This window comes from Camelina sativa, chromosome 4 (genome assembly GCF_030686135.1).
Source record: "Camelina sativa cultivar CO46 ecotype springtype chromosome 4, ASM3068613v1".
NCBI lineage: Eukaryota > Viridiplantae > Streptophyta > Magnoliopsida > Brassicales > Brassicaceae > Camelina > Camelina sativa.
Window position 1 is genome coordinate 31,011,989 of NC_141883.1, and position 11,798 is coordinate 31,023,786.

The 11,798-nt window shown below is 34.1% G+C and overlaps 2 protein-coding genes, 2 long non-coding RNA genes and 1 pseudogene across 5 annotated transcripts; 2 read left to right on the forward strand and 3 right to left on the reverse strand.

The window, feature by feature from the left end:
• The first annotated feature begins 798 nt into the window (after positions 1-798).
• LOC104782907 (uncharacterized) lies at positions 799-1,539 on the forward strand. Its single transcript, XM_010507970.3, has 2 exons — positions 799-1,178; positions 1,283-1,539. Exons 1-2 carry the CDS (start codon positions 897-899, stop codon positions 1,355-1,357), a joined length of 357 nt encoding a protein of 118 aa, XP_010506272.1. The 5' UTR covers positions 799-896; the 3' UTR covers positions 1,358-1,539.
• A 937-nt stretch (positions 1,540-2,476) lies between these two features.
• On the reverse strand, positions 2,477-3,645 carry LOC104782908 (protoheme IX farnesyltransferase, mitochondrial-like). 2 transcript variants are annotated; one of them, XR_015597692.1, is made up of 4 exons: positions 3,201-3,645; positions 3,054-3,094; positions 2,863-2,980; positions 2,477-2,785 (listed from the first exon to the last, which is right to left on the reverse strand). XR_015597692.1 is itself a non-coding variant. In XM_010507971.3 (3 exons), the coding sequence occupies exons 1-3, from the start codon at positions 3,515-3,517 to the stop codon at positions 2,699-2,701; spliced, it is 522 nt and encodes a 173-aa protein (XP_010506273.1). In that variant the 5' UTR covers positions 3,518-3,644; the 3' UTR covers positions 2,477-2,698. The 2 variants fall into 2 exon arrangements, 1 of the variants encoding a protein (XP_010506273.1); XM_010507971.3 differs by lacking the exon at positions 3,054-3,094 and having other exon boundaries at positions 3,201-3,644.
• An 806-nt stretch (positions 3,646-4,451) lies between these two features.
• LOC147946371 (uncharacterized) lies at positions 4,452-9,144 on the forward strand. The gene is made up of 4 exons (XR_015597693.1): positions 4,452-4,583; positions 5,350-5,463; positions 5,574-5,624; positions 8,777-9,144. It is a non-coding gene; the product is annotated as an uncharacterized LOC147946371 (long non-coding RNA).
• LOC147946372 (uncharacterized) lies at positions 4,521-4,931 on the reverse strand. Its single transcript, XR_015597694.1, has 3 exons — positions 4,881-4,931; positions 4,673-4,775; positions 4,521-4,581 (listed from the first exon to the last, which is right to left on the reverse strand). It is a non-coding gene; the product is annotated as an uncharacterized LOC147946372 (long non-coding RNA).
• A 927-nt stretch (positions 9,145-10,071) lies between the features above and the next one.
• Positions 10,072-11,137, reverse strand: LOC104784394 (jacalin-related lectin 25 pseudogene; annotated as a pseudogene).
• Positions 11,138-11,798: the final 661 nt, after the last annotated feature.

An 11,798-nucleotide genomic window follows, 5' to 3' on the forward strand; every position in this document is an offset into this window, starting at 1 on the left:
ACCCTTTTGTTTGCATATTTACAGTATTCACCAATACTTTTATTTGGTTGATTCTCTAACTATCTACTTGTAAGAGAAGGTCATCATCTATACTAATCTCACCTTAGTTTAACACTGTCAATTTGGAGTATATGATATTCTTGAGTGTTAGGGGTGGATTTCATCCCAACAATAGGCCCAACCCAGAAAAAGCCCAAAAGAATTAATAGACCGAGAGGGTTATTTTGGTCTTTTCGGATGACGAATCGACACAGTAATCTATAAATAGTGATTGTACGGCGTACGGCAAAAGGACGGAGAGATGGAGAGGGAATTGATACGAGAGAATTGGTTCTCACAGAATAGACTCGATGAGCTCGCAGTTCGCCAATTGTTTCCCTTTTCGTCATTTTCTAGCTCGTCTCTATCGATTGTAGTCCACTTTTTCTCATATAATAAAGAGAACTTCAACCCTCAAAACACCAACTAAAATACTCTAATTGGACCGATTTGGACATCAACATTGACGCTGCGGCTAGGTTCCTCGCTTTCTTAGCCTATATGTTCATTGTGATGATGATGATAGATTTAGCTTCCAAATGAGCTCTTAAGATAGTTTCTTCGTCGAACCAAGTTCCTCAAAAATGTCTCGCTCCGGTGCTGAATCCTACGTACTTTTGAAAGAATTATAAGATTTGGGCTCAATATGGGCTTTATTTCATTTACTTTTGGGCTTATTACAATATTTTCTTATACCAAAAGTATTTAATAAAAAACATGTAAGAAGCTTTAATTAGGACACATACTTAAAAAATTTCCAACCCTAGTTCATATATTATCAGCAGTCCATCGAATCTCTTCCATCATCGAGATCTCTCTCTTTCCTTTCCTCTCTCTCTCTCTCTCTCTCACATAACATGTTTAAGTTTCTGAAAAGCTTCCTCTGCAAGAAAAAGAAGACGACCACCGTTCCCGTTGCCGTTCCCATTCCGATCGAGGATGCAGTAGATCAGATAAGGGAGGCGGAGAAGGAAACGCTGGCGAAGAGAAAAATGTACGAGAGGTTAAGGGATAAAGCGAAACAAGATGCTCGGGGAGCTGAAGATGCAGAAGATAAGAGGCGTTTCAATGAAGATGCTGACTTCTTCGATCAGCAGATCACAACTACCCAAAAGACACTCGATCTGCAGCAGAAAAAGGTAGGTTTGCTTTTTACTCTGTTGCTTTTTACTCGGTTTCGTTACTCTGTTTTGATAATTTATCTCTAATTTTTTCTTCTTTTTGTTTGTTTTTTTTTTAAAAGCGACAAGAGGTTCTCAACAGTCACTCCTTTTCTCCATTGATCCGAACATGCGGCATCGCTGATTCAGCAGCATAGTTCGTTTGGGTTTTCATGGTCTTTCTCTCTGCGTGGCGCGATTTTAAGGTTTATAATTATGGTTGTAAAAAAAAAACTATATTATATGTTAATTATCTTTTCTTTTTTTTTGTTTTTCTTAAAAATATATGTTAATTATCATTTGAATTATCTGACTTATGTTATGTTAATTATTTTATCGACTTAGGTTGTTTATTATTATAACCCTCTGCTTTACCCATAATTATACGTACGTTAGCATATCTTGGTTGGGTTCCATGAAATAATTAAATGGCATGAAATAATTACATGTATTTGGGTGGGTTCCATGAAATTATTTTTCTATTAAATTAGAGAAGAGGACTTCTCTCTTTTTTTTTGGTTTAGTGACAGCTAAAGTGGCAAGAGGTCAAATATTCTCTCTGACAGTTTTTCGATCTCATGCATTATGCCTGGTTTCAATATTTATTATCTGCGTATGGGTTCCACCCTTTTTTCTATTTTTACATCAATTTCCCTCTTATGTTTTTCCATATATATGGATGATGTATTAACGATCACAAAAAGTCCCGTGCTTCCCCTGATAAGTGTGAAAAGATTACCGGTTCAGCCGGTTTACATGTACAAAAGATTTCTTAATTAGCAGCCCAAAAAGGCCCGTGCTTCCCTTGATAAGTGTGAAAAGATTACCGGTTCAGCCGGTTTACATGTACAAAAGATTTCTTAATTAGCAGCCCAAAAAGGCCCGTGCTTCCCCTGATAAGTGTGAAAAGATTACCGGTTCAGCCGGTTTACATGTACAAAAGATTTTTTAATTAGCAGCCCAAAAAGGCCCGTGCTTCCCCTGAGGAAGATCCATACTTATATAGACGAACATAAGATTTACATACGTAATCTCTATAAGAAAACTTCCTTAATTGATCAACTTGAACACAGTAATTTTACTAAATTCAAAAGACCAAATATGTAAAACTATATATTATACTCGCCTTTTATTTGCATGAGTTTATTTGTGATTTACTTTTTCACCTATATAAATTAAATCTACATTCACTTACTAATAATAATATTTAAAGCCTTTTTTTTTTTTTTAATTTCCTTCCGTCTCTAGTTGTAGTTGGTTTCTTTGCACTTGATCCAAATGTAAAGTGTTTAAAAATTAAAAAAAAAATTAACAAAATAAATAAATACATTCGGAGTTTTTGGAACTACTTGCAACCTACGACGTGTCACATTTTCATTGGTGGGAGAAGAAATGAACAAAAGAAAGAAAAAAAAACTCACCCGCGTTTATCTCTCTCTCTCTCTTCTTCTTCTTCTTCTTCTTCTTCTTCGCGAAATCGATTTGATGTTAGTTTTTGTTTAGGATGTAACTCCGTATGGAAGCAATGCCGCAGCAACAACTCTTCCTTCTTCATTCAGAATGTTGTAAGTTGATGCAGCGTTTCTCTGATTTAAAGTAAAATCGAAATCAGTGCATAAGAAACTATGAGCTATAAGCTTAGGACTAAAGAAAAGACACTTACAGAATCAACTGTTTCTAACTTCATTCCAATGGACTTCACAAACTGACGGACCTCAGGAGTTACCGGGTGAATGTCTCTTCCACAACCAATAATTAAGAGCTCTGGAGGGTTAACCACACTGTAAAAAAAAAAAAAAAACATTGATGACTTAGTTTAGACAGTGTATATAAAAAAAAAAACATTTCCCGTACCAAGAATATAACCAGTGCCAGAAGTCGCAACCACGAGCATACTACAAACATCAATCAAACAAAATGAGGATTTTGAATCCAAAAAAAATGAAAATTTCCAATTTTTCAAATTCCCATGAGAAGAAACGAGAAAGTAATCACACATACCTAAGGCGAGCTTTAGAAAGGTCCCAATAACAACGAGCGTAGTGATGCCCTAAACCAGCCACAGCCGCAACTCTAGACGAAATCTCACCGGTGGTAGCTGCGGCGGCGACAGTACCTGAGGCAAAAACTCGATTCGCATCGGATCTAACCCCAGTGATCCCTAACTTAGCAGTTGATTCCGAAGGAAGCGGAGGCTCGGTGAAGCTGTTAACGACACACAACTCGCGAGACCAAGGAATCAGTCTAGGGTTTGTTGGTAAAGAAGAAGAAACAGAGATCCTCGAGGAGATACGAGACACAACAGATCTTCGCCACATCTTACGAAACTAACATGTTCATCATATGAAGAGATTTTGATTTTTGGCTTCAGATAATCGAGTCACGGTGGCTCTTTCACTTCCAGGAAAATGAAAATTAAATATTGTTTTAGGGTCATTCGAACATTATCAGAGAGTTCAGGGGGTACTTGTATAAATAAATTAACATTATGGACCATAACAATTACACGTTTTGCTGGGCTCAGGCATTTATACGAACTCCATTAATGTATGTCATACACAAAGGGAAATTATGTCACTGTTATTCAAAGATTAATAAAAAAAAACAACTTATACAAAGAAAATGTTGGATTCTTCACATGTATACCGATGCGATTAAGACTAACCGATTTTGTGTAAAATCGTTGTAACCACTATGTTAGCTCTGTTTCTATATAAGATCAATCTCTTGAATAGTTAAGTTGATGATGATATGTAACGCTCTGAGAAGATTATTGTCAATCGTTGGTGTAAATCTGACCGAGGTGTAAGGATTCCCAAGACCTTGAATATAGTAAATTCTCTATTAGAGATATAATTTATTCTGAATCTTATTATATGTTGAATAAATTTTTTAATGTTTATGTGAAAATTTCCCTACGTAACGAATGGGCTAGAACAAAAAGTCTACATAAGTTGACGTTGACTTGGAAATAACTATAGACACTTGTCTACATAGGGAGCACGGGTCTCTTTCTAAGCCAAGCCAATCATTCTACACCAAATCTCTTTCCTTCCACGAAAAACAAGACTTGGTTTCTCCCATAGAAACGCCAACTTCCCATAGTACATTCAGCCATTGCAACGCCTTGAGCTTCGCCAAGATCCAAACCAAAAACCACTCTCCATAGCCTCAGTTCAGTGTCAAACCACATCAAACCGAAACGAAAGAAGTACACGTAGAGCACATTGTCTATAACACACACTCGTGTGTTCCACCATTCTGAATCTTATTATATGTTAAATAATTTTTTTTTTAAAAGGATAACAAGGAAGCAAGATCAACTATGTATCATTGAGAATCTCCTCTCGTGATTTTGTACCGTCGTCATAGTCATTGATTCCTGTAAGTGTAATTTATCAAATAAATATTAACAAAGAGAGATAATTTACCGTTTAATAGAAAAAGTATATCTATATATAAAAAATTCTTACCGTTCTCTTTTATATAGACGATAGGGTTATTGTATTTATCTTTGATGTAGTTAAGAACATTTCGTAAACCTTCTGGATGTGATTGGAGTATGCCTCGATCTTCCTGTGTGCCAAGATCAAAAACAAAACGTTAGAACCTTTGGAGGGGGGGGGGGGGGGAAAACAGAACGTTGATTTTTCTTATTAAAATAGTCAAAAAGTTACGTACCCCTGGTCCGAATTGGTGATTAGTGTGATTTGTGACTGTTCAAAAATAGACATAAAACTTATTGGGTCTGGTACAAATTTAGCTTTTTGTCCTCGGTAGATTGTGATAATCCTTCATTTTATTTGTGCAAATCTGAGTTAGAATATTGGTAATCCTTAGATTCCTTTAGGAATCGGAATCTGGATTTGAAATTTGCTTATATAGTAGCTACGGAGATTGGAAATCAGTGTTAATCTATTACTAAGCGGATCTTTTTTTAGTTATTAGAGCATTTGCTTGGTTGATGACTCTGGTTAATTGAACCATGTCTCTCAAGTGCTGTGAAAGATTCAGGTTTGTGTATTCTCCTTTTAGGGATTTATTGATATGCTGAATTGGTTTGTCAATAGGAAAAAGGAGGGTAAAAGCTAAATTCTGTTTCAGGCTCTAAAGTTAAAGCCTAACTCCTCTTATCTCTCTTTGCCATTAGGAAGCCTTGTAAGATAAGGTTTGGTCTCTGTGAAGATTCAGGTTTTTTCATTAAAACGTTGTTGATCAAGTGTTTGATTGTCTTCGCATGATTCCTTTTCAACAAAGAAGCAAGGTCATATGTTCTGCGGCTGAATGTTTATTGTTCTGAACTCTGAAGTATTATATTGATTACTTAGTTTTGTTATTTTTTCTGTAACTTAAAAAAATCATCTGTTTCTGCAGATTGGATGTGGATGTGTATGTTAAATGGCGAATCTTTAGCAATGAAGCAAGGTACATGTTTCTGAAGTATTGTGTTGTTTGATCACTGTTTCTGTTATGCTTTTTTTTTTTAATCAATGTATTGTGTTATGTATCAATGTAGTCAGTTTTCTATTGCCGAAGTCTTCTTATGAATGTTCTCTAGTTCCTGTTAGTTCCTTGAGATTTCTTAATGGCTTATTATTAGCTGAATTTGCTGGTAGAGAACTATGACAATATTTTACCTGTTTAGATTCTTAACTGCATTTTTCTTTTCTCCCCTGGTCTTAGCTTTTGCGTACCATAATACTGTAATGATATAAAAAATTGTTTGTGGTGTGGAATTGCAGGTGGTACCCAAAATATACACTGATGTTCACCAGAATACTATTCAGTCAAGTCTGGTGATTAGTCAAGTTTGGTTAAGTCTAGGTCTCTCTTAGTCAAGTCTGGTCAAGTCTAGGGCTCTCTTAAAAGTCTGGTCAAATCTAAGGCTCTCTTAGTCAAATCTGGTTTAAGTCTATGGCTCTTTAAGTCTTTATAAGTGTGTAACCTTATGATTAATTCAATATACTCGATCCCTTTATAAGCATCTTGACATTTCCTTAATGATAAATGTGACAAATGGGTTTTGGTTTTTGGCAGTTCTCTGTGATAGAACATTAAACATAGGGAAAATGTCATGAAAACCCATTTTGGGTGTGAGTTCTGTCACAAAAACCCATTTTCCACTCATGGTATATTTTCCCAAGTTTTTTGCTTAGGTGTCCACTTTCTTTTTACATTTTTGCCCTTACTAACAACTTACCTCTCTTTCTCTCATTCTTTTCTCTCTTTTTCTCTTCTTTTTTGTTGTTAACACTTTAACAAAGTAAAATATATTTATTTGTTATCATAAAACAAATTTTCTATTTATTTATATAAAATATGTTATGATTATATATTTTCTACATTTTAAGATACATATTGCTATATTTTTTATGAATTTTTAGATTATACAGTATCCATCAGTCGTTGAACATTTGTTCAATTATAAGTGGATAATCAATTGCAGTATTGTTAATAGATAGTTACTTGTGTTTATTCATACAAAATATACATACATAAATTTGGTTAGATCTTTATCCATAGCATATTATCCATAACACAACATAGACCAAATAAGTACAAAACCCTTTAATTCTAAATTTTAAATCCTAGAACATAAACCCTTGAACCTAAAACCAAAACTATTCACTTTAAAAAAAAAAAAAAACAAAGTTTAGTGGATAGAGAAACTGTGGATAGGTCTCCATGGATTTACAAAGCATATCTAGACATTAAGCTGAAGAATAGCAGTTGAATGGTGGCTATGGATGTGATCATGTGGATATTTTTTTGTGGATACCAATGTAGACAGACCAAAGAATCATCATACAACATCCACACAATTAAATCCATAGACACCATGAGCTCCTTGCTTCATATTTTGTGTTGGTCCAGAAACATATACACTCATAAGTGGTTAATAAACAAAATAAAAATTAACAACATTGATTTATTTAGAACATTGAATATCAATCATGTGGATTAGTAGTTATGGATACTTATCTTATAATATCTTGCTCATTCTTTACATGAGCAGAAATTTGTCCAAGATAAATTAGCCACATAGATTTCTTTTAGCTAAATGTTTTTGTACTATTTTTCAGCTAGAAGTAGGTATATTAGAACTTAGAAGTGTCACTAGAAGCATACTACACAATAAACATGGTCATTATTAATCTCAAAGCCTATCCACCAAATTCTGACCACGTGGACAAGCAATCCAGATGAAATTTATTGACAAGTTTGTTGCATGTTCAAACATCACTATAGTTTAGCCACTTGGATGTCTTTTAGCCAAATGTTTTTGTACTATTTTTAAGCTAGAATTAGAGATATTAGAACTTAGAATTGTCACTAGAAGCATACTACACAACAAACATGGTCATTATTAATCTCTAAGCCTATCCACCAAACTCTGACCACGTGGACAAGCAATCCAGATGAAATTTATTGACAAGTTTGTTGCATGTTCAAACATCACCATAGTTTAGGGTTTAGACTTTAGATGGTATATAGATTCAATGTCTATGTTTTGAGTTCAAGTTGTATTGTCTAAGGTTCAAGGTGTAGGATTTAGGGGTTAAGGTTAAAAGTTTAGGTTTAGGTATGTGGATGATGTGTCTATATTTTTAATTCATGGTTTAGGATTTAGGGTTCAAGGTGTATGGTTTAGGGTTTAGGATTTAAGATTTAGGGTATAAGGTTTACGTTTTTGGGCTTATATGGATTTAGTGTCTATGTGGTGTTAGGATTTAATATTTAGGGTATAAGGTTAACTTTTTTTTTGTTTGTCAACAACTAAAGTTACTAAACTTAAAATTTAGTATGTTTATCACCAACTAAAGTTACTAAATTTTCATTACTAAACCCTAAACCCTAAACCCTAAACCCTAAACCCTAAACCCTAAACCCTAAACCCTAAACCCTAAATCTAGGATTTAAAATTTAGAATTAAAGGGTTTTGTACTTATTTGGTCTATGTTGTGTTATGGATAATATGCTATGGATAAAGATCTAACCAAATTTATGTATGTATATTTTGTATGAATAAACACAAGTAACTATCTATTAACAATACTGCAATTGATTATCCACTTATAATTGAACAAATGTTCAACGACTGATGGATACTGTATAATCTAAAAATTCATAAAAAAATATAGCAATATGTATCTTAAAATGTAGAAAATATATAATCATAACATAATTTATATAAATAAATAGAAAATTTGTTTTATGATAACAAATAAATATATTTTACTTTGTTAAAGTGTTAACAACAAAAAAGAAGAGAAAAAGAGAGAAAAGAATGAGAGAAAGAGAGGTAAGTTGTTAGTAAGGGCAAAAATGTAAAAGGAAAGTTGACACATAAGCAAAAAACTTGGGAAAGTATAACATAAGTGGAAAGTGGGTTTTTGTGACAATACTTTAGGAAAAAGTGGGTGTGGGTGTCATTTTCCCTTAAACATACTACTGATATCGTATCGTCATATTTGAAACTAAAATATATTATACCTTTTGATTTTGCCTGAGATTTTCTCAATTTGAGTGTTCTTTTAGCTGAATGAAACGTTTTTTTAATGTGTTTGTGTGTGTAGTCTTGGACATTGATGCAGTAGGAACATTCAACATGTGTCACGCAGCACTAAAGTATCTTAATAAAGGAGAGGCTCATCAAGTGGTGGTGGTTAGATTATGAACATAATTCATGTTTTTTAAGTGCTACTTTGCACTACACGGCTTCTTGGTAGCACCAAATTCATGTTTCTGTTGCCAAGATACTTTCTTTGTATGGTTAAATCAATAAGTGTGTCTTGAATTTTGGTTAGGAAATCAAGAACTGAGTATTAGGAACAATGATCATAAGTCTTGTTTATAGTGTCTTTTGTTTAGATTGTGTGTCAAGTATTACTTTTACACAAGTCTTGGACTGTCAAAATTAATATGCATGGTCTAAGTTTCTAACTTTTCAGATTTGCATTTTTTCTATTATAAATATAGTTGGATCCCATATTTTGGATCCAACCATCGGAGATTCGGAGATGCTATTAAGTTGCCAATTTTCCAATTTTTGGTTTTTGCCATGTGTTTTAATTATTTCATTATATGAGCATCATAATTGTTGTCTACTGGTTTTAAGATACCATAACAATGGTATATATTGGCAAAGGGCAAATAGCCAAATATATATACCACTTAATATTAGTTTAAATTATCCTTCATCAGAGGTACGAGTTATTTTTTTTTATGATGTTATAAAAATGCAAGTGAGTACGTTGTATGATATTTTTACCATGCCTGTGCTTGTAAATTATATGTAACAAGCGTGAATCAGTCCGTAAAGCATCTCAGCTTCTGACTCGATCAATTCATTCAGGCTTCAGTTCCTCTGTAAACAACTCTACCCTTACCAACCCAATCCATATCAAACATTCAAGACAGGACATTATCGTAAAAGGGAAATCATATTGGTTTCACTGCTATCCCTAAATACAGTCTCTATGATGCCTAGCTAGACAGTACTAAAATTGAGTGACCGAAATGATTTAACTTACAAAGACAAGATTCTACAATAACTTCAAATCAAGAGCGTAGTCATAGCTAGTACGGAACAAGACTGCTGAGTCTACACAAGTTAAAGTCATCATGAAAAAATTGAAAATGTAATCATCATCTCCAATAATCAATTTCACAAAAGATTTTGTCATTTATAGATTTCATTTTAAATTAAAAGACATGGAGCACATATATAACTGTATAAAATTAAGACATTTGCTTCATTAGAGTAGCTACTAGCTTTTAATTTAAGATAAAACTCAAACAGCAACTTGAACTAGGCTACTATTGGAGACTTGCACAAGAATTTGCTTGGTCGAATACATGCCAATCGAGTTCACGCACAAATGAAAAGGCGCCCCAACTTGGAGAATATTCCATCTTTGAGTTTAGGCGTACGACCAAAGGGCTTGACATGATAACCATCGGAGAACTCATGAGGCATTTGATACTCAAGTGACCGATTGTTAGTGCTTCTGGCTAGACGATGATCAGATGATTGGTAGAGCCTCATCTTGTCTTCGAACTTGGGCTTATGAGCGATGGACTTGACATGATAACCATCAGAGATCTCATGATGAGGCATTTGATATTCACGCGTCCCATTATGTTTGACTGTGGCTTAAGGATGATCATATGATTGGTAGCGAGTGGGTTGGTCGTCGTCGTCATCATCCGTGACTTCGGTGACTTTGTAGTTGCTTCCGAGGGGTGCGTCATTGATCCTTGTAATGGGACACACATAAATGCCGATGGAAGCCAGATTGCCAGAGTAGTCAAAAGACCCAAAGAAACCACCAAACTCACGACGATCATGAATCCCCACATCAATTTTCCTCTTATATTCGTCTTGCATATCTATCGATGATGAAAATCTATCACAATACGGCCCGTGTTTCCTCTGATTAGTGTGGATATTCAAAGACGTTATCCCAAGGCAATCAATTGCACTCAACCCGGTCACATACTCATCGGAATTTAGTCTCACCTGTATATTGCATGCATAAATTTTATTTAACGTGCATGGTCGTCAGGGAACAAGTACAAAAACAAACTATACATTGTAAACAACAATGTCAATTACAGAAACAAAAAAAATTTAGATTACACTATATAGACAACAATTATCATAAGAAAAAAAAAACATGAAGACATATTCTAACAAAACTTACTATGTTGTAGGATTCACCTTTCTCGGACGAACCGTACTTTTAAGACATGACATCATGACCTCCGTTTTGACAATACTTAAACTGAATACTATTTATGCCTTTTTCGTTGAAGGCATGATATATAAACGAGATCATGTTGCCTCCCTTCTCGTTCCAATTCCGATATGAATTATAAGAACGTTTTGACCCAATTGGTCCGACTTTGAACATCTTCTTGTTACGGGATTTCATTCCGAATTATATATATATATGGCAGTCAAAAGAATTGAGCTCGGAGTACTCTTTGCTTAAATTTTTCTTGTGAGGGAAGATCTATACTTATACAGACCAAGAAAAGCTTTACATACATAATCTCTCTAAGAGAACTTCCTTAATCTATATGTAAATCAACTTCAAAACAGTAAATTTTACTAAATTCAAAAGACCAAAAATGTGAAACTAAATATTATCCTCGCTTGCAATATATAGTTTACCTATTTAGAGCTACATTCATTTAAGGATACTATTTAGAGTTTTTTTAACTACCAAGTCAAGATGCCGATTTTCCAAAATAAAGATTTATTTTCCTTCCGTCTCTAGAATTCGTGAGCCAAAAAAAATATTGTCTTGGCTTATTAGAGGAACACTAAATATAGTAACAAATGACGCATTATCTTAGGGAGTATAGTAATGTGACTCGTGACTTCGATTTAACAAAAACAAATAATTAATAAAGGCAGAAATGGGAAAAGTTTATTACTTATGAATTGAGATATAGAAAGATGGAACAAAGACATTGCTCAAATAAAGCTACTTTATTCACGAAGATAAAACTCAAAATGCAACATAAACTAGGCCACAAGGTGTTTCTTGGTCAATTGTTTTCGCGTTTAACAACCATGTCGGGACTCAA

Excerpts from the sequence above, each read along its gene's own strand:
- LOC104782908 (XM_010507971.3), bottom strand. The coding sequence starts at position 3,517 with ATGTGGCGAAGATCTGTTGTGTCTCGTATCTCCTCGAGGATCTCTGTT. Across the intron at positions 2,981-3,200 it reads CTTTCTAAAGCTCGCCTTAG|TGTGGTTAACCCTCCAGAGC; the intron begins GTATGTGTGATT and ends TTTTTTTTACAG. Across the intron at positions 2,786-2,862 it reads AGTTAGAAACAGTTGATTCT|AGAAACGCTGCATCAACTTA; the intron begins GTAAGTGTCTTT and ends ACTTTAAATCAG.
- LOC104782907 (XM_010507970.3), top strand. The coding sequence starts at position 897 with ATGTTTAAGTTTCTGAAAAGCTTCCTCTGCAAGAAAAAGAAGACGACC. Across the intron at positions 1,179-1,282 it reads TCGATCTGCAGCAGAAAAAG|CGACAAGAGGTTCTCAACAG; the intron begins GTAGGTTTGCTT and ends TTTTTTTAAAAG.